Raw genomic sequence first — 27,921 nt, forward strand, 5'->3', positions numbered from 1 at the left:
CACTGAGATGGCACTACTTGACGTAAAAAATCAAATAGATGAACTAAGACATAGGCAAACCGGCACTTCTCCTGCTCCTAGACCTCTCTGTGGCCTTTGATTTGGTAGAGCATAAAACACTATGCTACCATCTCTCCGCCTCAGCCCACTTCTCCACTAAAGCATGTGATTGGATAACCTCATTCCTTCAGGAGAGAGTAATGAAGGTCTTCTCGGACACTGCTAATGCCACACCCAGCCCTATCAAATGTGGAGTCCCACAGGGCTCCTGCATAGCCCCTACACTATATAACCTCTTCACGAGACTCTTTGGGCATCTTCTACCAATTATGCAGTTGATACCCAGGTTCTCATCCCCCTCTCGGGTGACTATACTACTGACCTGAACACCCTAAGCAGTATCTACTGCACCATTCAATCATGGATGGCAGAGAATTGGCTCTGTCTAAATAGTGAAAAAACCGAACTCTTACTGGTCGGATCTCCCTCCACACTGGGCAAACTTGATAAAAAGTACAAATCCTTCACCATTGATAACCTCCCCATCACAGTCTCTCAAACTATCAAGACACTGGGTGTGTACCTCGAACCCAGCCTCACCATGGACAGGCAGGTCAATGCCATCGCCGCCTCTGCAGCATACCTCTCAAAACTTATCAATGCCGTTAGGCCTTTCTTATCCCAACAGAACTGCATCACCATAGCCAGAGCCATCATCGGATCCAGACTGGACTATTGAAATGCCCTACTCATCAGAACCTCTCAAAAAAACCTCACCAAACTCCAGATTTCCCAAAATAATGCCTTAAGGGCCGCAACAGGCATCTTGCGTAAGGAACACATCTCTGGGGTCAGGAGGCAGGTACTCTGGCTCCCCATCAAGGAAAGGGTGGTCTTCAAAACCTTGGCCCTAAGACATAAATGTCTTCATGATCAGGCTCCTTTGTATCTAGCACAAAGGATCACCAAACAAACAGCGTCCAGACCCTCGAGGTCGGCCTATGCCAACCGCATCACGGTTCCTCACAAGCAGAGTGCGTGCAGGAGGCACTAGCTTCCCTACAATGGCTGCAACCCTGTGGAACAACCTCCCAGCTCAGATTAGATCCCTCGACTCTCACACAGCCTTCCGTAAGGCCCTAAAAAGCAGGCTTTTATCTAAAGAGCATATCCCCATGAGCTCTGTACTGCATATGTCACTATGTATAAGAAACCTATCTGTACTGCATTTGTTATCTGTATAAGAAAAGAATCCTGTGAACAACTGCAACGTATCAAACTGTAACAACTGTAACCTAACAAAATGTATCTAAGCATTTTTTCTTGGGCCGCTTATTGTAACCCTCAAGCAAGCCTCCTTAAGTTTCCTTAAAGCGCCTCGTTGCCTGTGGCTGTAGTGCGCTCTACAAATACAAAAATAAAATAAATGTTATAGACCAGACCGCTGGAAGCTCCCAAGTATTGGCGATAGTCTCACTAAATGCAGTCAAGGCTTTTTGTTAAATGGTCCTGGTTACTAGCGGTCATAAAGAAGTTTGGGATAGGACCGGTGAATCTGCAATGGGTGAAAATATTGTACAGTGTGCCGATTGCCAGAATCCGGACAGGGCCTATGATGTCGGAAAGGTGGATGCTAGGCAGGGGAAGTAGACCGGGCTGCCCTTGGTCCCCGATGCTGTTTATTCTAGCGCTGGAGCCCCTAACGGCATACCTTGGATATCAATATGGGGAGGTGGGCATCACAATGAAAGGTGGACAGCACTTGATATCACTGTATGCGGATGACATGCTGTTGTATCTTAGGTACCCTGAAGAAAACTTACAATATATACTAGAGGTACTAGATCGATATGCACTAATATCGGGTATAACAGTAAACCTACGGAGGTCCATGATATTCCCACTAGGGGAGATATATAGGAACGCCTTAAGATAGGTTGCCGGTGTTGCAGATTAAATGGGTGGTAGACCCCTTCAGATACCTGGGGATAAATGTTTATCACAAGGTTGAAGATGAACATAGTAATAATACAGAGCAAGCGGTAGAAGGGATTCAATGCAGTATGACATTCTGGACTAGGTTGCCCTTAACAATGATGGGGAGAACGGCATTGCTTAAAATGATAGTATTGCCTAGGCTGCTAAACAACTTTCCAAATGTCCCATACATGATACCTAAACGCTTTTTTATTAAACTCAAAAAAACATGTGTAGAAGTTTCATCTGTCATAATACTAGTAATCCGGTAGCCCTATGGAAATGACAAAATCCACATGATCGGGCGGGTTTTAAAAATTGGGTAGTTTAGGTGTATTACCTAGCGGGCCAATTACAAAATGTAGCTAGATGGCTCTCCGAAGACACCACTTCAGAGTCCAGACTATTGAGGGCGGAATGTACATATTTCTTAAATGAATGGATGTGGGTAACTGAGCCCCCAAAAAGTAGGAGAGCGGCACTACTTACCCTGGGAAGGAAGATCTGGCATAGGACCTGTGTAATGCTGAGAAGCCGGACACCGTTCTCCCCGCAGGTCCCTTTGGTGACATTAAAGGGGATAAATGATCAATTGCAACGCGCCATAAGGGAACACTGGGAGCCGCTAGGGGTGACAACAGTAGGGGATGTGTGGCGAGGAGATGGCAGCATAGAGTTTGATAGCATAAGCGAGGACACAGGCCTACATAGCGGGCAGTATATCACGTATGTGAGGTTGATGGCAACGCTAAAAAAGACGTGGTCAGAAGCAGAACTCACCCAGCAGCGAGACAGGCTATAGAAATGTTCCAAACTGGGGTAATGAGGTCTCCAGAATCTACGAAATACTGATGTCTAAAGTGGGAAAGGAGGTGGTTCAGACAAGGCGGAACTGGGAAGAGGAAAGTGGGGAAACAATAAGCGATGGGCTATGGGAAAGGGCGCAAGGGTACCACAAAAAAGTGTCAAACGCCCGATTACAACAGATTCAATCATATATGACCCACAAGAGAATTGCTAAATTCACGAATGCGGCTACACAGCGATGCCCGAAATGTGGGGTAGAATATGCCGGGATGGTACACATGTTCTGGGTTTGCCCCGAAATTGCGAGATATTGGAGGGAAATAGCGGATCGACTGGCTTCCAAAGGGATTGAACTAGTAGTAGACTCCTTGTGGGCATGCATGATGGTGGGGCGTCCCTAGACCGCGCAAACTCAAGCACGTGTGCAAAAGACCTGGCCTATATTTTAGCAAAAAGGATAGCCATGGGATGGAAAGATCAGGTGAGACCCAATGTAGATACCTGGTGGAGGGACCTTCTGCAGTGGGCTGCGGCTGAAACGGTGGTCTGGAGGGAGGCAGCATGTAGAGGGGGTGAAGAGGAAACAGAATCGTTGATGGCGTGGCAGCATCTGATTGCATCTCTGATTGCATCTCTGATGGGTCTGGGACCCAAAGAATTGGACACGGATAGCTCCCTGGACTATGAAGAAGAGACAGTGGTGAACTAGTGGACCGTGTTGGACTTTTTATAGAGAATTTAAAGAGGGGGAGGGGGAGGGGAAGAAAAAGCGGGGTGTTGGGGTTTGAGTAGTTTATGCACCATGTTAAGGTGCACTGTTATGGAACTAATAAAATGTTTACAAAAAAGTGTGTCCTCAGACTGACCCCATTTTGCCCTTTCATATGGCATTCCAAAAAAGGGTGCCTAGAAACTTGGAAACTCAGGTGGCCAATCCGGCAGTTAATAAGAATCTGACAAATACTGGCCCTTCACTAGTGACCCCGACTACCTGTCGAAAACACCCTACTCCGGAGAGTCTGGTGGTAGAGGCGGCTACAGCTACTTCAAAACAAGCAGCGTACCATACCTTTGCTCCTGATAGGGACGACAAGCATGTAGATGGATGGATGGATGGTCGGGAAAGGTGTTTTCTGCAGGGAGCATGGCACTGAAATCTGCCAACTCCACCTGTGCCCTGGCTACATTTTCATATACTCTGGGATTGCATTTCTATGGCTGTAGAGAATATTCCCGAAGGGGAAGAAAAGGGAGGCTTCTTAGCTATTAAGGACGGCAAACAAGTGAATTCTGAATCTCTTAAATCAGGATTTGATACTGCAGATATCAGCAGATCCATGGCTACCAGCACTGTTATGCACAGATTTGCGTGGTTGAAGTCTGGTTTTGCACCGGATGTGCAGTCTAGGCTTCTCAACGTGCCTTTTGATGGGTCTCATCTTTTTGGCAGCAAGGCTTGAGAATTTTCAGACCTCGAAGGCGGCAGCCAAATCTTAAGGCGCCGCTGTTAGGCAACCTCAGCCTTTTCGTCCTAGTGGACAACCTTGGAGAGGTAGATCTTTTCGCTACTACTCCTCAGTTGGAAGGGCAAGAGGAATCTCCAGTCAAAGGGGCCAAAGAAGATTTCCTCTTGGTGGATGAGGTAGAAGTGCTAAGCCAGCTCAAGCAGCAGCCTCCTTACCATTGGCCTCTGCAGCAGTCGCAACAAAACCATTCTGAGGTCTTGAGTCACAGTTCACCAGTGGGGCGCAGACTGTCTCTGCATCTAGAAGAATGGTGAAACATTACTTTGGATGCTTGGTCTTTGTAAACCGTAGCCCACGGTTACTGGCTTCCTTTTATAAGGAGACCTCTGAACAATCCACCAGGGAACGCTCTTTAAGGATTGCATATCTGCTCCTTGTGCATGAAGTTTTGACCCTGCTAGAGAAAGGTGCTATAGAACTAGTACCTGTAGCGGAAAGAGGAACAATGGATGGTACTCTCCATGTTTGTTTATCCCCGAAAAGGACAGAGGACTGAGACCCATCTTGGACTTGAGACAGGATTGGTTGGTGTCATTGGACCTTCAGGATGCTTATTTCTCCAGCATGGGGTCTGGCATGGATTCACATGCTCATGAATATTCCCCGTCGTCAGGCTGGGAATCCTCGGTAAAGAAAAAACCAGTATCAGTTTCGTTTCTGATCTGTCTTTCGTAGTAATAACCAATCACTGGTCTCTGCGTCTTTCTGACCACAGCCAATGACTGCCCTCTACCTAAGCACCGCCTCTGGCAGCCATCTTCAGATTTTTACCGCATGTTCATGTGTTGGGATCCTCGTGCTATTGCTCTCGAGCGTTAGTGCTATTTTTTCACGTTTTTTCTCAAAAACTTTGTTTTTTCGGTCAAAAGAGCCTCAAGCTCCACCGACTCTCCATCCGATCAACGGGGACCCGTGTCGGATTCGTCTGCGCCCCTCAAGGGTGAAGATATCGTCAAGCTACGCTTTTGGAGGACTCCAGAAGTTTCTCAGGCCCGGTCATGGCCCAGGAGAAGGGAAGCTCGACGCCCGGAAAGCTGTTCAGGGTCTGCCCTGGATGCCAGCTGCAGAACGTCTTCAAGGAGGACGAACACTCTTTTTGTCTTTACTGCCTACATGAGGACAAGACGCACGTGGAGAAGGACTGTGCGTTTTGCGGCAACATGTCGGAGCGGACCATGAAGGACCGCCATCAACGTCTCGCCAACTGGCTGGAAGGGAAGAGCCTGTCCGGCGAGAAGAGGAAGAAATCCGAGCGGTCTTCTAAGACCTTTGAGGACGCCCCGGCGACGGGGGTCCAACATAAGGCCAAGCACCGCGAGTCCGCTGGCACCGGGAGCGCCGAACGGTCGGGCCCTACGGGCGCCAGGCTGGGCGCACCCTCCCCGGCACCATCAACCACGAGCCAACGCTCTGGGTCGGGTAAGAGGAAGGCCGAGCACCCGGCGAGGCTCCTAGAGAGGCCCCGGTCGAGCTCGAAGGCGGAGGGGGAGCGAGGCACTGTCCCCCCCCCCTCAAGGATAAGGCGGTGAGCGCACCTAAGGTGGTGAAGGCCTTAATCCATCCGGCCAAGCCCTCTATCGAGTCTGTCGCGGCGGCCCTGGCTCAGCCTGTGGAGGCTACGCCAGTGGTGGCGACCTTGGGGCTCAGAGTCTCCCTGCCACCTCGGAGGGAGTCCTCTTTTGTGCCCATCGATAGGACCCCTGTGAAATCCCCCGTGGGGAAGAAAAAGGGGGGGCAGGGCGTCGTAGATTCGGCCTCAACCTCGGAGGAGGAGCTGGTCGAAGTCTTAAGCCACGGCCTCGGCGTGGAAGAAGACCGGCCCGTCGGGATGGATCCCCACGCAGGTGACGACGACATCGTCGAGGGTACCGACGGGGCCCCTGATCGCCCGTCGGATTCCCCTCTGCCAGCGCCGTGAGACAGCTCGGCGGCCATTTTGTTGGCTATACAGTCCTTATGCTCAGAGATAAGGACGAGACTACCGTTGCCGACGGAACCTCTCCCGTCGGGGGACCCAGAACCGGGACCTTCTGGGGTTCCCCCTACCAAGAAAAGAAGGATCCACCCTCCTCCTCCTTTTCAGCCGTCGCGCCCCTTCCAGCCCTCCTCCCCGTCCACCCGAGGGGATGATACGGGGACTGACACGGCAGCGACGGGTACGGACGACGAGGTATACGACGAGGATGTACCGTCGTCGCCTCCCACCAGGGCTTCTCCGCCCGACGAGATTGGATCGTTCCACTCCATGATCGCCAGGGCATCCGAGCTTTTCCAACTCTGCCCTGAGGAGAAGAAGAAGGAAGGTTTCCTTTATCAGCGGCGCGAGGCCAAGAGGAAGACGGTCCTCGCAGTGCCTCTATTGGACGACATTTGGGAGGAGGGCCTCACCCTCCTCAAGAACCCTTCCACAACGCCAGCTAGAAGAGACCGGTACGAGAAAAAGTACCGGGTCCCGGACACGGCCCCCCTGTGCCTCCGGGCGCAGCCTACCCCGGACTCCGTCATCTCCGCGGCGGCCAGGAAAAAAGCAGGGGGGGGGGGTGCGGCCTCCACATAGACTTCCCCACCGGACGGCGAAGGAAAGAAATTGGACGCTATGGGACGCAGAGTCATCTCGTCTGCAGCAACGACGATTAAAGCTGCCAACGCCTTGGCTATCGTGGCCCGATACGACAGGGAGCTCTGGTACAAACTGGCTCCCCTGCTGGACTTCTTGCCGGACGACAAGAGGGCAGAGGCCCTGGAGATCCTGTAGGAAGGTGAGGTGGCTTCGGACCACGCCATTACCGTTGCGACGGACATCGCCGACACTGGGTTCCGCCAGTTGGGCAACGGCGTTTGCCTTAGGCGGCGTGGATGGCTCAAGGCTACGGACTTCCGTCAAGACGTTCAGACCAGAGTCCTGGACATGCCCTTCGATGGGATCAACCTGTTTGGGAAAACAGTGGACGATTCCCTTCAGGCCATTAAAGCGGACACCGAGACGGCCTGGGCCCTTGGAGTTCTGCAACGACGACGGACGCCCTTTCGGAGCAGTGGAGGCAAGGGCTCCTCCAAAGGTTCCGGCGGCGGTTTCTCCTCCTACCGTCAAGCGGCCCGCTCGTCGTCTCGGGAGGCCTACAGAGGACGAGGCAAGTCTGGCGGACCCCGCCCTCGTCGCCAAGGAGGCAAAGCCTTGTCGAAGCAGGATTGAACCGGCCGTGGGGTCGGGCCCCCACTGAAGCACCCCGGTGGGAGGCCAGCTGGCGAGCTTCGTCAGCGTGTGGGAGTCCATCTCCACCGACCGTTGGGTGCTGGACGCCTTGGCCCGGGGCCACGCGCTCGAGTTTCAAAGAAAGTGTCCGCGCGTCCCCCCCGTGGCCAGGAAAGAACTTCACGTCCCTCAACTTCTGGAGGTAAAGGCGATGCTCAGGAAGGGCGCCATCGAACTCGTCCCAAAGAGGCTTCGGGGCTCCGGAGTTTACTCGAGATACTTCCTCGTGAAGAAGAAGACGGGGGGATGGCGCCCCATCCTGGACCTGCGACGTCTGAACAAGTTCATCAAGGCGCAAAAGTTCCGGATGGTCACCCTCCAGCACGTCCTGGGTCAGCTGGAGGAAGGAGACTTCCTGTCGTCGTTGGATTTGGAGGATGCCTACTTCCATATTCCCATCCTGAAGAGGCACCAAAAATTCCTCAGGTTTGTGGTCCAAGGGCGTCATTACCAGTTCAAAGCCCTCCCCTTCGGACTACGGTCGGCACCCAGGGTGTTCACCAAGTGCCTCGCACCGGTGGCGGCGCAGCTGCGCCGCGAAGGGATCCACGTCTACCCCTACCTGGACGACTGGCTCATCCGAGCCAAGACAAGGGAGCTCGCCGTGGTTCACACGGCAAGGACCGTCCAACTTCTCACGGACCTGGGATTCTCCGTGAACTACGCCAAATCCCACCTGGTACCCGCGCAGGACGCTCTGTTTCTGGGAGCGAGGCTCAACACAGTGTCCCTTCTGGCCTCCCCGTCGGAGGAGAGGACCAGGACCATCCCTGGGCAAGGTGCAGCGGATGTTGGTGACCGACGAGGCCAAGGTGAGGTCCATCAAGTCCATCCTCGGAATGATGTCTTCCTGCATCTACCTCATTCCCATGTGCTGGCTCCGGATGCGCCCGTTGCAGGAGTTCCTGGACGCGCGCTGGATCCAAACGACAGGCAGCTTCGACGAAAGGATCACACTCGACGAGAGTTTCCGACGAGCGATCCGGTGGTGGGGCACCCGCGCGCATCTGACGGCGGGCATGGACTTCCAGACCCTAGCCCACCAGGAGACAGTGACCACGGATGCCTCCCTGGAAGGGTGGGGAGCGCACACCGAAAATCTGCACGCAAGAGGCCTTTGGCTCCCGACGGAGAAATCCTTACATATCAACGTCCTGGAGCTCCGTGCAGTGTTTTGGGCCCTCAGGTCCTTCCTTCCGTCCCTCAAGGGCAAGGTGGTGAGGATCTTCACCGACAACAATACCACCATGTTTTACATCAGGAAACAGGGCGGCACCAGCTCCCCAGCACTCTCCAAGGAGGCGCAGGACCTGTGGCATTGGGCAGTCGCCCAAGGGATGTTTCTGGTGCCGTTTCATCTGGCAGGGATAAAAAACACCATCGCCGACTCACTCAGCAGGGAGCTGCGCTCGTGCCACGAGTGGGAACTACGGCAGGATCTAGTGGATCGCCTCTTCCGACGGTGGGGCACACCCCAGATCGACCTGTTCGCGACGGCGACGAACTCCAAGTGCCGGAGGTTCGCCAGCAGGTTTCCCCAGGCGAGGAGCATGGGCGATGCTTTCTCGTTCCCCTGGGAGGGCCTGTTCCTCTACGCGTTCCCTCCTTTGCCACTGCTAATCCGGCTCGTCAACCAGCTCAAGAGGTCACGGTGCAGGATGATCCTCGTCGCACCTGCGTGGCCGAGGCAGATATGGTTCCCGGACCTTCTGGACTTGTCAGCGTCCCCGCCAATCAAGCTGCCGGTGGACGCGGATCTGCTCTCCAGGGAAGGAGGCGCCATCCTCCACCACGACCCGAAATCGCTGAACTTGCAGGCCTGGCTCCTGCAGCGCTAGAGTTTGGAGGATACGACATACCGGCCGACTGCAGAGAGGTTCTTGCAAAGGCCAGGGCGTCCTCGACTCTTAAATGCTACGGACACAAATGGAAGAGGTTCTCAGTCTGGTGCCACGCACAGAAGATTAACCCTCTACGGATTACGGCTCCCCAAGTACTGCCGTACCTGCTGACGCTGGCCAAAGCTGGACTGGCACACGCGTCCATCAAGATTCATCTTGCTGCGATCTCCCGATACACCAGAACCACGGGGCGGACGTCCCTGTGGTCTCATTGTCTGGTGAAAGAGTTCATGAAGGGACTGTTCAGATCGTTCCCTCCGGTGAAGGCTCTGGCCCCGGCGTGGGAGCTCAACGTGGTGCTGACCAAGCTCATGGGACCTCCGTTCGAGCCTCTGCACTCGGCCCCGTTGAAGTTTCTGTCGTGGAAAACAGCGTTTCTTGTGGCCATCACCTCCGCACGACGGGTGGGAGAGATCCAGGCCCTTTCCTGCAAGGCTCCGTACTTGACTTTTCACGACACGAGGGTAGTGCTCAGGACGCACCGCTCCTTCATGCCCAAGGTACCGTCGGACTTCCATCTCAACGAACCCTTGGTGTTGCCTGTGTTCTTCCCGTCGCCTTTGTCGCCGGCTGAGAGGACTTTGCACTCGCTGGATGTGGCTAGAGCGCTGAAGTTCTACGTGGACCGCACAAAGTGTTTTCGGAAGACGTCACAACTCTTTGTGAACTTTGGACCTGTCAATCAGGGGAAGGCTCTCTCGAAGGCTTCCATTTCCAGATGGCTCTCCGGCTGTATCATGTACTGTCATCGGTTGGCAAACCGACCGCTGCCTGGCCGTCCGAGAGCCCATTCCACCAGAGCGATCGCAGCTACCACGGCGTTCCTTTCTGGTGTGCCCCTGCTGGACATATGCAGGGCTGCTACGTGGAGGTCGACGCACACCTTCACGAAATTCTACTGCGTCGATCGGGATTCCAGGGAGGAGTCCAGGGTCGGCCAAGCAGTGCTGCGCAACCTGTTCGCCTGAGGTGAGCCTGGTGAGGAGGTAAGATGCTTAATGTTGAGTTTGATGTAATGCTTAATGTTGAGCCTTTGCCACCTCCCGTGGTTGTGCATGTGTGTACTGCTATGTATTCTTTATTCATGAGCATGTGAATCCATGCCAGACCCCATGCTGGAGAAGGAACAAGTTACTTACCTGTAACTGTTGTTCTCCAGCATGGGTCTGGCATGGATTCACATGCGAACCCTCCCGCCTACCCCTCTGCGGCTCTTCACTTGGTCATACTGCCACTTTACGTGCTTCCAAATCTGAAGATGGCTGCCAGAGGCGGTGCTTAGGTAGAGGGCAGTCATTGGCTGTGGTCAGTATGACGCAGAGACCAGTGATTGGTTATTACTACGAAAGACAGATCAGAAACGAAACTGATACTGGTTTTTTCTTTACCGAGGATTCCCAGCCTGACGACGGGGAATATTCATGAGCATGTGAATCCATGCCAGACCCATGCTGGAGAACAACAGTTACAGGTAAGTAACTTGTTCCTTTCTTGTGCCAATCCATCTCAAGCACAGAAAATACCTGAGGTTCGCAGTTGGCAGTTCTCACTCTGTTTTGAGTTCTGCTCTTTGGGCTGACCTCCGCCCGAGGGTTTTCACCAAACTGATGGCGGTAGTGGCAGCGAATCTCGGGAGAGGGGGATTCATGTCTATCCCTCCCGAACAACTCTGGATCATCTCAGTCACCGACCACTTTCTGCACAGGCTCCATCAATTACAAGAAGTCCCACATGACAACCTCTCAACAGCTGCACTGAGGGCAGTCAGACTAGCGCTGAAGGCTTTTCACTCTCTGTACGGGGAAAGAATGTCTTGATAATGACTGACAACACATTGGCCATGGACTATCTCAAAAAGAGAGGTGAAGTAGGGTCATTACCACTGTGCAGAGAGGCAGTGCAGATCTAGTACTGGGCAATTCAAGAAGGAATCTCCCTATCTGCAGTTCAACTAGCAGGAGAGCAGAACACGGCAGCGGGCGCTCTGAGCAGGCAGATGAGTCTCCCATGAGTGGGAACTAGCTCAGGAAGTCCTTCAAGTGATCTTCACCCTTTGGGGAACCCCTCAAGTGGATCTGTTTGCGACCAGGGTCAACCAGAAGTGCAAAACGTACTGCTCCAGGGAATTTCCTCCAAGAGGAGCTCTAGGAGACGCGTTCATGGTGGACTGGGAGTTTCCACCCCTGTACGAGTTTCCTCCAGTCCCCGTCATTCCTCATGTAATCAGGTGGTTAAAGTTCAGGAAACGCATGATCCTAACTGCCCCAGATTGGGCCACTGGAACGAGATACCCGGACCTTCTGGACATGTCCATCTGTCCTCCAATAGGTTTTCCACAAAGAGGACCTTCTCTCTTGAGAGGAGGGTTGGGTTCTCGATCCAGAGGTCAACACTCTCAACCTTCATGCTTGGTTTCTGAAAGGCTGAGATACAAGAATTGGGTCCTCCCGTATGACGCTATGGAGGTGTAGAAGACCAGCAACAAAATCTTTGTACCATTGGAACAAGTTCTGCAACTGGTGCAAGGAAAAGAATGTAGATCTTTTTCGGTGTAAAACACTGGATGTTTTATCCTTCCTTCTATCCTTAGCCAATCTGGGGCTCAAAAGTGGTACCATTTAAAGGCTATCTGGCGGCGCTGTACATTTTTAAGCGCTCGTCCGAGGTATGTTCCCATTTCAAAATCCCACTGGTGACTCAATTCCTGAAAGGGCTCATTAATGTGTACCCTCCATCTCCTTTCCAGGTTCCGGTTTGGGACCTAAATCTGGTTTTAAAGTTCCTAAAGTGTGCCCTCTTTGAACCCTTGCACACATGTCCTTAGAGGACATTTAACCTTTATAACCATTTTCTTGGTTGCTCTCACATCAGCCCGCAGAGTAAGCGAGTTGCAGGCACGGTCAATCAAGCCACCCTTTACAGTCTTCCACAAGGACAAAGTTGTCTTGAAGGTCAAATCTTCTTTTGTCCAAATAATTTTGGATTTTCATTTCAGCCAGAAAATTGTTCTGCCTTCCTTTTATCTGCCACCTCATCCTGGTAAAGAGGATGAAAGACTTCATAGGCTAGATCCTAGTAGAGCGCTAAGCTTTAACATTTTGAGAACATCCAAAATACATTTTGATCAGATTTTCATAGGGTATACAGGAGACAAACGAAGTCAGGCTGTTACCAAACAGACCTTTTATATAGGTGGATTATTTTGGCAATTTCGGAGTACTAGTGGCTGGCAGGTAAAGCCCTCCTGAAGGTTTGTAAGCTCATTCCACCATGGCCATGGCTACATCTACAGCCCTTCGAAGGGGTTCTGTGAAGCGGCAACGTGGTCTTCCATCCACACGTTTACAGAAAATTACTGGCTGGATTCCTCCCATTGTCAGGATGGGTTTTTTTGCAAGGCAGTTATCTGCTCTGCCCATGAAAATGTATAGACTATAATTCTGCACCCACCTCCTATCATAGTACTGCTTTGGGAGTATGTCAAAGATGAGGATTAAGTTGGAGGACACAATCTGTTAGAAGAACAAGTTACTTGCCCACGTTCTTTCGACTGGATGTTCCTTCAAGGTACTCGCCGCCCTCCCGACCTACCCCTCTGTAGATTTTCCCATGCTATTACAGCTTTCGTTTCACCAAGGCTGAGTACTGTCATGCCCGTATTCATGGATATCTCTGCTGCAAGAGGAGGAGAAAAACAGAACTGAGGCCAACGGGTGCTGCGTGTGCTATATATGCCCCTCGACGACATCACCCTCGACTGAGACCCTCGAGGGACATCGACTCGATGCCATCGGCGCACAGCGCCCTCTGCCGAAAAGTTTTCCGAAGCAGCTGAAGCTGGACATTACATGTCAAAGATGAATATGTTGGAGGAACATCCAGTCGAAAGAACGTTACCAGGGGTAAGTAACTTGTTCTTCTCTGCAAAATCCCTTCAACCCTTAGAAACCCCCAGCCCTTTTGCTTGACTTTAGGCCTTTTAATTTTAATCCTGGCGTGAGTGAGACCTTTTTCTCACTCATGTATTTTGATCTGATTTGGACTCTGTGGTTTCTTTGTTTTTGGAATCTGACAAACTCCATAGTCATCTACATTTGTATGGTGACACACAGCACCTTCAGTGCAGTGTCACAAAGTCCTTTGGATTTCTCCTAAGGTTTAAATACCTTCTCTTGGGTGAACTACTGTTCACAAGAGTAGTAAAGTGAAATTGACTTTACTTACCTGTTTTTCCTATGTAGGTCCAGTACACCAAATCTTATGTGTAAGTACTGGGGGGGGTTACTTAGTAGCCCCTTTTCCCTACTTACTCATTTAACATTTTTTATGCTACCCTCACGACTTTTAATGGCTGGTGGCAGTGGTTTAATTTTCCTACCATTGTGCGTTTCTACCACAGTAGTGCACCCATGGGGTCCCCATTTTGTCAAAATGGCCCGGTATTCTTTTTTTTGTTGCTATTTCTTGAATGTGAGGCCGGTCTTGGGTTTTACTCTGCGCGCTAAACCAGGTTTAACCTTTTTGTTGGTTTTGCCTTTGGCAGGCTTCAGTGCTGAAACCCGCCTCTGGCTCCAGTGTGTCTGGCAGGGCAGGAAGCGAGGGAGGTGCCCGAAACTCCCTGTCCTTAGTCTCCTTGGTTACCTGAATGCACCCAGTGCTGATTGGCTGGCTGTCTGTCCGTCCTTGGAGAACAGCCACCCTGCTGTATGAGTGACAACTAGGCTATGCATGAATGGGAGAAACATGCATAAAAGGCGAGGTTTCTTGAACAGAAGGCCTCGTCGACCACTGGATGAAACATTCGACGAAGTAAACTGGGAGAGAAGCTTGATGTACCCTCCTGGACATTTGAACTGCCCGGTTAAACCCTGCTGCAGTGCTGAAGCTCCAATTTCATATCGACTAGAGAAGCCAGGAACTGACGACTTCTTCCCTTGGGTTGGGGGGACCGACTTGACTCCAAGACAAACTTTTCTGGAAACCCTCTCCCTGCTGGCTCTACTTCCTAGCTGCTGCTGGAACCGAATGCCATGGGTCAGGAAACCCAGAAATGAGTGCATAGTCTTTAAGCTGGACCCCGAGCTCCAGGAAGATCCTGAGGACCCTCCCGAACCAGGACGACATAAGCCTGAGCCACCAGAAGCCACCAGTGCTGGGCCCCAGAAGCAAGGGGAGCCCATCAAGTGTCCAAGAACTGCGGTGGTGCTTTTGACCGGTAGCTGAAACCGCAAAGTGCCACTGAATTGGAAAGAGCCCATAGCCGCTGCAAACTTTCGAACTGAAGTACAGGAGTCCTCCAGACGTCCTCCCTCTTGTCCCCACGACTGAGGCACAGGAGCCCAGGACCTGCTGGACTGCAACCGGAACAGAAGCCAGCTGGATCCTCTTCTTCCAACCTAAGGTTCTGTCTTGACTTAGGGGGTACTTATCTTTTTGGTCTGTAGCTTGTTTGTCTCACTGGAGACTTACACTAGCTGCTTTTTCGGCACAGTTGCTTGCAGCCTTGCCCATCACAAGCCTAACAGCTTGTGGCTGGACAGTGGATCTTTTTCTACAAACTCTCTTAAAAACATTGTGCAAGACTGTTGTACTATCTGAAGCAGTGTCTCAGCTATCTGGACATTTTGCAAAATGACTTTGGCTGTCCTGGCTCCCTGCAGACTCTTCTGACCCATTGACTTTGGTTTTAACGGTTCCTCATAGGTGGTGAATATGTTTACTTGTATTGCTGGGAAAGGTCTAACCTAGACTTCATTCTGAAGATTGAAAAGTACTCGCATGCTCTTAGAACCTGTTAACCTTTTTCCTTCTGTAACCTTTTCCTTTTCCACAACCTCAGTATTGCATCAATTGTAAAAAGTGATTTCTGATGCTTGTTAATCTGCTTAGAATCACATGCTGTGCATATGGTCTGACATCCAGTGGTAACTGCGGAGTATTGCATCTTGTCTTTTGGTGACCGAAACGGGACGTCGGCATAGGTGTGTCTGTAACACTATCCCTATCGCGACATGTAGTGTACCCAAAATCCCTCACGCGCTGAGGCCCCACAGATTGTTTTTTTCTGCCCAGATAACTGGTTGCTCCATTGCGGAGCTCTTCATAAGAGACACTGTTTATTCTTGTTTACCAACTTTGTCGGTTTATTTCCTTAAAGTCACTTCGGCGGTGCTTCAAGATACTACGACGAAGATTGCAGGAACTTTCGATGGTGGTGGACCTCGACGCCTAAGATCCGGCGGCAGTCATCCACATGGCTGGGCCCTCTAGCCGGCCTACACAATAGGGAGGGCGGGTCCGGGTGGTCATATCTTTCGCTATGTTACTCCTCTTTCCCTCCTCTTTACCCTCTAGATCTGGTCATCTTTTTTTATTACCTTTCGCTATGGAAAGGACACCATTTAGGTTTTGCCCCTCTTGCAGGGTCAGATACCCGATGAAGGACGAGCACGATAAGTGCAATAATTTACCACAACGAAGCGCAGTGCGTGGCTTGTAGACTCCTTCAACCCAAAACTCTTATGGAGCACCGCGTTAAGCCTATGGCATGTCGCGGGCTGGATCTTCTTCCTCCGCACCCGCCGAAAGTGACGGGAGCACCATGATGATCAAGCATCCGTACTGGATGCCATTGACCTCACGACGGACCCTCCTAGGTCCGTCACGCCCATCCCCGACCCTTCCAGGCCTGACATAAGTCACGCTACATGGACAACACCTGGCGACAGGGGCGTACATAAAACCCTCACTAAACACACAACCCCTCCTCCAATTTCGACGGGTTCGAAACAGGTAAAAGCACCAACAGGACTGCCAAAAATGTTGACGGTCTCCTCTGATCTCGTGGATCAACAGCCTTCCCTGCATCTGCAGCAGCGTATTGTGACTGGGCCTTCAGAAATTAAGGATGCTACTTCAAAATCACACTTGGTCGGCAAAGCGTGCTCATCTGACTCTGCAACACCCCCTAAGGCCCCGGTAGGACAAAAATCTACCGTTCAGCCTTCTAGTCAATCGGTAGGTGAAAAACCTACTGCTAGGCCTCCTTCTGCCTCTATGCCTCCTCCTACCGCTAGGCCTACGGCACGCCCTGATTCGCCAGACATCGCCGAAAGCATCGCGAGGATCACTTCGTCAGTGGGGTTGATGCCTAAGGAAAAGTCGAAACGCAAGGAGCATGCCGCGGACATGTCTGACGATGTGCCACAGCACTGCGATGCTCGCGAAGACTGAGGATAGTCAGGAGCCTTTATCTAGTGCTATTGCTAATAGATTTCAGTGCCAAAGGCAAGAAAATGAAGATTTTCCACATTTTGCACCTTCTGGTTCATCTAAATGAACCAGGGAAAAATGTGAAGGGTGCATGGACTGCCTGGAAAGGATTGTGTCGCTCTCACAGCACCCTACACCCAAGAGACCTCGTGAGGATCCTCTTTCTATGTCAACCTTAAGATTTCCTGGAAATTTAGAATCTTCTCAGCACCATTTCATTTCTACCCACCCTGAGGACAAAATTCAAATGGACACCTACCAAGATATCTATGATGAGGAAGAAGAGAATACCTTCCTACAAGACTATAATGCAGATGACCAGGCGGATGCCACGGATAACTGGGAGGACACTCTTCAAGTTGATACAGAGCCCAGGGGCACACTCTACTCACAATCAGGACACAGATGTCCTATGTGTGGACTCCCCTTCCACCCCAGCCCGCCAAGCGTCAACAATAGACAATCAGATTGCCTTTAATGCAATCTTAAGGAAGGCAGCTGATTACTTTCAGATAGTCACCCAAGAAGCCATACTTGAACAAGATTTCGTGGAGGACCTTCTTAAAGAAAAACCCCCTCCAGTCAAGCCATCCCTCTCCTTAATTCCATTAAGAGGAGACTGGCTCCTTCTCTTGTCACACCAGCCCAGACCAGGGCAGTCAATCCAAGGGTGGAGAAATTATTTTGGCAATCGCTTACGGACCCTCAATATATTAAAGGCCACGCCACCCCCGATTCCCTAGTGGTCACCACCACCCGGAAACGGGCGGGAGTACCCCTTGCTACAGGAGAAGAACCTCCATATAAGGAGTTTCAAAGGTTATATGTTACCACGGAAGCTGCCTTTACCATGCACATAGCAAATGCCAGTTATGCTGATGCGCAATGGAACCTTATACATGGTGGTCTCCAGGAGGTGCCTGAACCCGCAAGATCCAAATTACGCGCCATCGTGGCTGAGGGCAGGCAAGTCAATCAGAATGTTTTAAAGAACACCCTGGATACTGCAGAGACGGCAGGAAGATCCACGGCGCAGGGCACACTGCTTAAATGGCACGCTTGGCTCTGAAACTCAGGCTTCAAGCTGGAAACCAAAGCTGCTCTTATAAACAAACCTATCGAAGAATTGAATCTGTTTGGTAAAGCAGTCGACGATGCTTTGGATTCTGCCAAAAAAGAGCATGAGACTAAAGTCCCTGCAACAGATCACACAAAAACCCTCCCCCCAGAGGGGAAGCGGTTCCCGCCGGTCCTTTCAAGGCCAATCCCGTTCCGCCCAAAACATCTACAACATGGGAAACAACTAGAACTCAAACCAAGCATCCAGCAACCTCGCCAACTATCCACCTAGGGATCAGCGACGCGGGAAAGGCAGAGGCCCCAAATCCAGGGGTACAGCAACCTCTGGTCAGAAATGACCACCGGATCCAGGTCCCCTCCCATGTCACCCCGGTCGGGGGGCGCTTAACAGCTTTCCTTTCGGCATGGGAGGGGATTACTTCAGACCAGTGTGTTCCAAAGACGGTCGCCAACGGTTATTGCGTGGAATTCGCCCGACCTCCACCGTTCAGACCGCCCAAGACAAGACGCCTGAAGCAAGAGGTGGAAGCACTTCTGGAAAAGGACGCCATAGAAGCCGTCCCTATTCTTCAGGTAAACACGGGTATTTATTCAGTGTACGTCCTTGTACCCAAAAAGGACCTCACCATCCACCCCATACTAGATTTGCGCCCAGGTAACACATTTGTCAAACCTCCATAAGTTTTGTATTGTAACTTTGCAGGAAGTAATTCCACCGTTGAAACAAGGGATTACATGACAACATTGGACATGAAAGATGCATACTTTCATATTTCAATGTTGCTGGCGCACAGAAAATACTTAAGGGTCACAATAGAGGACAAGCACGATCAGTTCAAAGTACTCCCATTCGGCATTGCCTCAGCGCCAAGGGTGTTTACGAAGGAACTGGCAGTGGCAGCAGCACACCTGCACGGACTATCCGTCCCCGTCTACCCTTACCTCATCGACTGGCTCATAACCGGGGACTCCTACAAGACATGCCTAAAAAATACACAGAAGAAAATAGACCTCCTATTCAGTCTAGGATTCTCCATCAACGAGAAGAAATCCAGCTTGGACCCCATTCAAGCCAAACAATTCCTAGGTGCTCTGATTCAGACAAAGGAGGGTCTCGTCTTCCACTCAGAGAGGGTTCAGAACATGCTTTCTCAGATCCCGACTGGCTACATATTGAGGGAAGTGACGGTACGCAAGGCTATGCGCTTGCTAGGTATGATGGCGTCATTTATTTATTTAGTATTATGCAAGAGTGGCTCAACAGCCAGTGGTGTCGGGCCAGCCGAGAATGGGAAGATCTGGTAGTTGTCTCACCAGCTCTCATTCTCTCTCTACAGTGGTGGTCGTGGAAAAACCTCTTGAAGGGGAAAACCTTAAACACCCCCACAGTGGAAGCCACTCACGCGACAGACGCATATCTCACGGGTTGGGGGGCTCAACTACTTCGGCAGACAGCACCTGGAGTGTGGTCCCCACAAGTAGCATCCATCCATATAAATCAGTTAGAGCGATTAGCAGTGTTCAAGGCGCTAAAAGCCTTTCAGACACTACAAGGGAAGACTGTTCTGGTCCTGACAGCACCACAGCCATGTACTACCTAAACAAACAAGGGGGCACACTCTCTCCAGGGCTATCCAAGCTGTCCCAAAACATTTGGATTTGGGCTATCAAACACAAGATGTTTGTTGTCCCGACACGTTCCAGGGAAACTCAATCTTCTGGCAGAGGTGCTCAGCAGAGATTTCCCTCTGCCCTTTGAATACAAATGGCATCTACACGAAGACATAGTCTTCAACATCTTCGCAGAATGGGGCTTCCCAGAGATAGATTTGTTTGCTACTCAGGAGAACGCCAAATGCCAAGACTACGCCTCCAGGTATCCCGCAGAACAGCTCCAAAGGGAACTGACTCTGGATAGCATGGTCAGGGAAATGTGTCTACGCATTCCCCCCCCCACTCCCCTTCTCAACAAGATAGTGGACAAGATGCACCAGGAACCAGTTACCATGATACTGGTGGCCCCCATGTGGAAGCGGGAAACCTAATGCATGCTATTGCTATTCCAGTAAATGGAAGCACTTTGTCATCTGGTGTAATACCAAGGGCGTCAATCCCATTGATTGCTCACCCGCACACATTGTGCTGTACCTAACCCATTTGTTAGACTCAGGACTGGTCTTTAATTCCCTAAAGGTTGATCTAGCTACTTTCTGTTTTGAGGTGGTGTAGGCTGAGAAAGTGTCATGGTGGAAAATACTGGTTATTAAGGCTTTTATGGAAGTGGTTAAGAGAATCCATCCCCCCATTTCTCACCAGCTCTTGGATGGGATGTAAATGTGGTTTTAACCAGACTCATGGGATCTCCCTTTGAGCCTATGCATAAAGCAAGTCTAAAATACCTTACTTACAAGACAACCTTCCTATTGGCTATCACGTCTATTAGAAGGGTTAGCGAACTACAGGCCCTTTCTGTTCTAGACCCTTTTGTTACAGTCCACAGGGATAAGGTGGTTCTGCGCACTCATCCCAGATTTGCGCCTAAATTCATCTCGAAGGTCCATGTCAACCAATCGATCGAACTAACCACTTTCTTCCAGAATCCCACTAGCATGGCCGAAAGAAGCCTGCACACACACACGAGATGTGTTCAGGGCAGTCATATTCTACCTGGAAAGAACGAAACCACTGAGGAAAACAAACCAGTTTTTCTTTTCAGTGGCAGCTGGCAGAGAAGGGGATCCTGTCTCTAAATAAGCTATCAAGGTGGATTTTCAAATGCATCACACTGTGTTACACTCTTGCTAAGAGAGAACTGCCCTTCAAGCCTAGAGCACATACTGCTTGGGGCACTGGGGCTTCCATAGTATTCATTGCAAATGTTCTCATAGAGTCCATTTGCAAAGCGGCAACCTGGAGTTCTGTATACACCTTTTTACAAAACACTATTTCCTAGACACCCATTCTAGATCTGAGACTCAGTTGGGACAAGCAGTATTAAGACATCTTTTCTCTACTGTTCCTTCTTGTAACCCACCTCCAACTCTGGGTACTTCTCTCTAGTCTATGCACAGCATGTGATTCTAAGCAGATTAACAAGCATCAGAAGACATGCATTACTCACCGTAATAGCATTTCTGAGGATTGTATCTGCTTAGATTCACATGCACGCTCCCTGCCTCCCTGTTCGGAGTGCAAGGAACGTAGATGTCTTACTACTTGCTCTCTTCATGTACTCACTCAAAATAGCCTTGTGCTCCCTCATGGCCGAAAAAATACAATCGGAGGGACCTCGGCGCGTGAGGGATTTTGGGTACACTACACGTCAAGATAGGTATAGTGTTACAGACACGCCTATGCTGATGTCCCCTTTCGGTCCCCAAAAGACAAGATGCAATACTCTGCAGTTACCACTGGATGTCAGCCCATATGCACAGCATGTGAATCTAAGCATATATACAATCAGAAATGCTATTACGGTGAGTAATGCATGTCTTATCAATGTCCACACTGTCCTACTAATTGAAGTCACCTCAGGGTGTAGGAAGTGTGTGTGTGACACATCCCACAAGAGCATCTACTTGCTTATCTTAAAACGGAGAATTGTTATGAAGTGTATTTTTATTGTTGCATATTGCCATTTCTAAAGAAGGCTTATTTAAAACCAACCGTTAAATTATTTTACTGGAAAAACCGGAGTATACGTGTTATTTGAATATTTGTAATTGTGAACCTCAGTGTTGCATCTCTGCAGCTCACATTTACCCCTCTTGAGATAAGTCTGGCTGCTCACTTGCTCTACCAACGTGTTTAGTAGACACCTAATAGGTGTGTTGCCTGTTACCAAGAGGACAAGGCTTTTGTAGTATCCCACAGGGTTGCTACATACAATCTTGCCTAACAGCACATCACAAAAGGTTTGCAGTCGCAGGGACATTTCAGTAGAATTTCCTCTGACCACAGGTCAAGTCAAAAACCTAGAGAAATGTTTGAGGTGGGAGAAACAAAATAAAGTGGCTTCAGAGAGTACAAATTGTAATTGTGCTTATTGGTACAGATGACTAATATTTTAAACGTAATAGCCAACATTTGCTGTGAGTTTGCAAACAAAAATATAAACACAAAGGCAGAAAACAGTCTGTGAAGGGCATCGACTGAATGGGTCATTGTTGGTATCATGTACACGCACATGGAACACCCGGGTTGCGCCCAACTTTCACTTTTAGTTAAGTTGTAATACTCTAGTCCAACTACTCTATGGCGGAATATGCATATCATCTGAATTGGATAAAAGGAAAAAAAAACTATTTTAAAAAGACAAATAAAAGCTGCAAAACAATTAACTTTAAGAAGCGTTTGTCAGGGAATCCATGGCTTTGTCAACTGTCAAAGTAAATAGGAAGGCAGAAGTTGAATAATGAGTTAGAGATTTCACACCGGTTTAGATGGGAAAGAATTGGTAAAAGCATCATGAATATACTAACTGACAAGGCAATAAGAGAAGAGTAATGTAGCACACATTCTGTCAGTGACCTTAAAATGGGTGCTGAAGGCAAAAAAACTATCGGGTAAGCAAAGCGGTCTGCTCCACGGTTTTACTCTTTAATGATGTGCTGTTTTGTGCCCCGTAACCTGCATACTTAGCAAATCCTAGCATACAAAATGTAAAACATTAATGAAAGGATTAAGGCCTTCTCAAGATTGCATGTGCACTAATGTCTTTTTAAAATGTTTTACCATTGCAGGTTTGCCATACCCAAGTCATAGTGTTGGGTTTACACCCCCAGCTTCACTGCCTAGACCTGGAATGTCTTACTATAACTCGCCAGGTCTTCATGTGCAACACATGGGTCCCTCACATGCCATTACAGTGAGTATTGTAAACCAATTTATCATATAGCTACAATATATTTAGATCACGTTTTCATCTGGTCTTCTGAAGGTAGTAATTGACGCTCTTCAGATGCAGAATCTTTCACATGACTTATGCATTTACAACGCTTGTGACTTACAACAATGTGCTAGCAGGCTGGTCTCTTAGAAATGAGGAAAGGCAGAGTTGGACACAAAGAGCAAAAACAAATGCAATACTGTTTTTTACTTCTAAATTACGTTTTTTCTGTAGTGCCTTGTAGTCATGGCAGTGAGAATGTACATGCTTATTTCAAAAAGGCAAACCATATTTTTCCTCCATTTCTGTCCGGACCAAATGCGTATACGGTGAATATGTCAGTAGAATAATTTTGAGAGGTGTGGAGGTGTGAAGACCCTCCATAGCTTGGGTTTTAATTAAGATTACTTGTCACTGGTTTGTTATAACCTCTTCTGGATTTTGCATGTAACAGTACATGCAGAATATGGGTTTTAATCTTCGCTTTTTTGACACCTAGTCCCACCCCCCCAACATTTCCAGCAACAATGCTCTGGGTGGCTTGTCAGGCTTTTTCCTCGGGCTCCCATGTGCACTTTGCCTCCAGGAACTGTGCCAGTTTTCATTTGTCCTCCTAAAACTCCATTCCGGCCAGCGGTCAATGTTAGGCTAACAAGAATATTCTGTGCAGAGATCTCAAGTTCCATATCTGTTATGCCTAGCACATGGTCATGATATATGTATGTAATTTATAACGCACCTGTACACAAATGTTTCTAGGCGCTAGTCATGGTTTTATTCTTTCGATCTGGTACTTTTGAGGCTTGCTTTTCTCACTGTAAATGCAGGATATACTATGTACCAGAGTGCAAAGGAAAACATCAGTGCACTGATCTTATTCCACCTGGCACGGGATGGTTCATGCCATCGGGACAGACCCATGTGTAAATTTTGCTTGTTAAAACAAAATTGATCATCCAGAGAAGTTGGTTTAGCTCTGCGTCCTTGTGGTGTTCCTCAAGAAATAACGGACAATATGAAAATGTTTGTAAGAAGAGCACCTGTAACTTTGCTTAATTAGTGGCTGCCAGGGGAAAACAATTAACTTGGGAGACCTGGAAATAAATATGCAGACTGAACAATGCCCTATAAAAGATATTTATTTGTTTGGCAAAATGTATTTCCATACCAAAAAAGCATACTTGGTTTGCTCTTAGGGCACATTAAGGGTTATCAATGACACCAGTTATAGATTGCAATTTGTATACCTTTTTGCAAAGAAGCAATTTATGTGTAATGCACTTATTGGAAAGGGGCATCTGTTCCACCATGTCATTTATTTAAGTGTTTTTCTTTCCTGCGCATTAGTCACTTGACTAAAGAATATACAGAGGTTTTCTTGTAGCCAATCCAAATGCATTTTTATGATGGCTCCTAGGACAAATCATGCTTAAAACACACTACAAAATGTTACAGGGGAAGTTTGCTGAAAATTCTTATGTCCCCATCATTCGGGCATGTATTTTTAAGCATACTGTAATCGATATTAAAATGTTCCTATGCATCTTACCTTAGTTTTCCTCAATTTTACAAATACGAAAACGGGTTGGGCGCCGCCGTCTTGTGCTAATCTTATCCATTGATGCATCGCCTTAAGTTCAAGTGCCCTTGCGGCAAGAATACAGATCGCCCGCACCTCAAACTGACATCCCTAGTCCAAGCGATATGCTCCATCCGTTTTCATGATGATCGTGGCCAGCGTAGCCAAACGTGCCTTGTCATCACCCAGGCCATAACGTTCCTTAACGCAGAATCAGGAAGATAAATGCACACATCCTCTCGCAGCGCTTAACTTTTCTTTCTTGTCCCAAATAGGAGAGCAAAACAGTTATTTTAAAGAAATCAATAGTCTGCAATGTAACATGTGCTTTTATTTTGCAAAGAACGCTCACAAGAGAAGATTAAGTCCACTAAATGAACAATATCTTTTTGCAATACAAGTTCTAGCTAGCGAACATTGCATGCTTTGAATGTTTTTTATAACTTACTCATGATAACGCCGCTTGCGATCAGCGATCGATCAATCCCTGTGCTCCAATTCTTGTGTCCTTATGTTACACCAGTAAAACTTTCTAATGATGCAGACAGTGTTCCGTTCATGAGACGTTATGGATTCTTTGCACTTTCAAGCACAACCCTTTTTGCTTAAGCACGGTTTTACATCATAAACGCTGAAAGGTTGCTCCTTATTGCTGGTACCGCTAAAAAGCAGATTGGTCCTTGTTGGTCGTCCCACATAACGGTTATCAAATAACGACTGTTAATGATTATCCGCCAATGTTGATTGAAGAATCCATCCGACGGTATCTGGAAACTATGGCATGCACAGAACGGTACAATATAGCTGTTTAGATAACAGAATAAAATATATTTTAGTAGCTGTTCTGTAATCGAATATAACAAGTTACCATATAATTCAGAACCGGATGAAACCTAATCATAAACACAAATCACACATAATGAACACACATGATAACATGGAGTAGGTGAGACCACAACGTGCATGAAAGGTTAGCGCTGTGAAGTAGGTATATCTCCCAAATGGTTGGTGAACCAGATGCACCTGCTTCATATAGCGGGCCCTACCAGAAGAAAAGGCCAGAGATGTTAACATTTTCTCTTGAACCACAAACAGATGGCATTATAATGGAAGTGGTAAGAGTAGTGATCGAAAAGAGAACCAAGTGCCCATGGAAAAGGATCCACCCCCCACCGAACCCCAGCTTTATGGTGCACAAGGATGCAACGGTGACAGCACACCAGGATATCCCACAGTACAAAGCGGTGTAGATATCATTAGCCTGCACACAGGTTGTGGGTGCGGGTCCTTGAGGAATAATCACAATATGGTCCAGCTAACAACCCATGACTCTGCACAGAATATATTGGTGGGCAAGGCCAGTAAGCAGTACATCCAAAAAGTTCATACCTCTATTCACGCCTCTTTAAACTATACACAAATAACAATCATTACTAGACAGATAAACCAAGAGTTACACACTTGTTTTTTTATAGTGCGCGGTATAAATATCATATAACATAGTACAGTCAATTCATTTGGTCAAATCGCACGTTCACACGTCACTGAATTAGTCATTATGCATGCAGCACACATTACTTTTTTAATCACAGAAATATTATGCATAGTTCAGTTTGCATCATTTCAGGAAGTTACATTATTTCATTGTGACAATGAGTAACCCCTCCAAACAGCAGATCGCAGAAATGGAAACTAAATTTCCATATGTCCTCTTCCATTATAGTAAATGTGTATCCATTTTTTTGTGGGTATTTGACACATTCTGTGCTTCTAACAGTTGCTGACTTTCGCTCAAGGCCAAATAACAATACCAGCCTGTTTTCAGTAATTGAAGCCAGAGACTGGTAGGTTTTGATTTTGGGAAAGAATGCCACAAAAAAAAGAAAATGGACAAGACACTGCTTCGGGCAAGTGGTTCAGAAACCAAGGACAGTTACAAACAGCAATGTAAAATGTTTCGCGACAAGAACATAAGAAAAATCTAGAAAATGTGTTGCTGTTACCCTCGGGGATATATCTTCTGTTAGAAAATTAAATGGAAACCCCACCTCTCCCTCGTCCGGCACTGTTTCATGGCACAAAGCATACCCCTTCTCCTAGTGTCCTATATACCTACCGTCCTTCATTACTACGTCCCTGTTCCACTCTTGAATCATTTGTTTGCTACTTGCACTTCTGGCATATATTGCACATCTCTTAATATAATTCATGCATGTCCGTTCATGCTCCTTTGCGCACCTGAAGCACGCCTCTCTACCATCATGCGAGACAGGGTGAAGTGGCCGCACGAGGTGAACATTTGTACCGCACATTCCACAACATTTTATTTCAAAGTGCCACAAGCCAAAATGGGAACACGGGTTGGTGAAAAATTATTCCAAAACAGTAAGTTACATTCCTGCTCCAACTAGGCCTTGTCCCAATCGGCCGTGCTATTGCATAGGAGAGAAGTGCTAGTGAAGGGGATGGAAGAAGGAGTTTATGGGTGTACAAGTGCTGGAGCAGGGTTTTGAGATGGTTTTCTAAACTCTAACCTGGTGGGCAGAGTTTTAGAAGGCCAGCCTCGGTTTAGTGAAACAGGGGAATCTTCTGGACAAGCCAGACCAATCTAGGTAGCTTGGCAGGCGGTCAAGACTAAGTCTCAGGAGGGGCGAGACTTCAGTAATGCAAAAACCGTTACCACACACACTACTCTACAGAATGTATACAATACGTTTCCTAATGCGACAAATGAGGACAACACAGCCACAACCTGTAAAGAGAAGGGTTGGTTAACACACTAGTAGCATTAGACATTTTTTCTCAGTCATTCCATAACTTTCAAGTACATCCCTAAGAAGTGGGGAGCCTTGTGCTGAAGGGTACACTTGTGCGTAAAAGCGCTTGGGAAGGCTGTAGCAAGTCAGGAAGGGGCTTGAGGCGATGAAGAATTGGTTCCCACTATTCAAGTAGGATCTGCTTTGGCGGCAGAGCAGTTTTCAAAAGGTGAGAATAGCTAGGGAGAGCAGGCTAGGCCAGCCAAGACGGAGTACCTTGAGGGGATATCCGTGCGTAAAAGGGATCGGTTGTGCCAGGGGGAAACTGGTAAGTGATGTAAGTACTCACCAACCCTCGGCACAGTCCGGACCAAACTTTGCCAGTTTAGTCAAGGTCGCTAGTAGTTCCGAGTAGTATTGACTCAGAGGATGGGCCAGGGAACCTGTGGGAATCATGAGGATTGGACCAGCGGTTCCTGAGTGTGAGGGAGAATTCTCAGAAATGTGCTAATTCCCTTCTACCTTAGAGACCCCTAGCTCTTTTTGCTGGTCTATAGGACTTTACATTTTTATCCTGAGAGTCAGAGACCTTTTTCCCCACTCTCTCGTATTTTTCATTAATTTGAACACCGTTTATTTTGACTTTGGAGTCTGACAAACTCCATAGGCATCATCTTTTTACACTGACACACAGCACCTTTAGTGCAGTGCCACAGGGAAGTCTTTCAGATTTCACAAAGGTTTAAATATATTATCTTGGTTAAACTACCGTTTCCAAGAGCAGTGAAGTGAAATTGACGGTACTTTTGTAACTTTTCTAGAGCCAGCACACACTATCTTACTATAAGGTGCTGGAGGGGTTACTTGTCTAGTTGCTCATGT

At 48.5% G+C, this 27,921-nt stretch overlaps 1 protein-coding gene across 1 annotated transcript in view; it reads left to right on the forward strand.

Annotated features, from left to right (window-relative positions):
* Nucleotides 1-27,921, forward strand: part of CCDC6 (coiled-coil domain containing 6) — a 737,104-nt gene that overhangs the window by 670,288 nt on the left and 38,895 nt on the right. Inside the window, exon 8 of the mRNA XM_069611219.1 lies at nt 22,559-22,683. Coding sequence (XP_069467320.1) covers nt 22,559-22,683 — 125 coding nt within the window. The remainder of the gene's footprint in view (nt 1-22,558; nt 22,684-27,921) is intronic.

The sequence above is a fragment of the Ambystoma mexicanum genome, chromosome 8 (assembly GCF_040938575.1).
Source record: "Ambystoma mexicanum isolate Mex_15411 chromosome 8, UKY_AmexF1_1, whole genome shotgun sequence".
Classification (NCBI taxonomy): Eukaryota; Metazoa; Chordata; class Amphibia; order Caudata; family Ambystomatidae; genus Ambystoma; species Ambystoma mexicanum.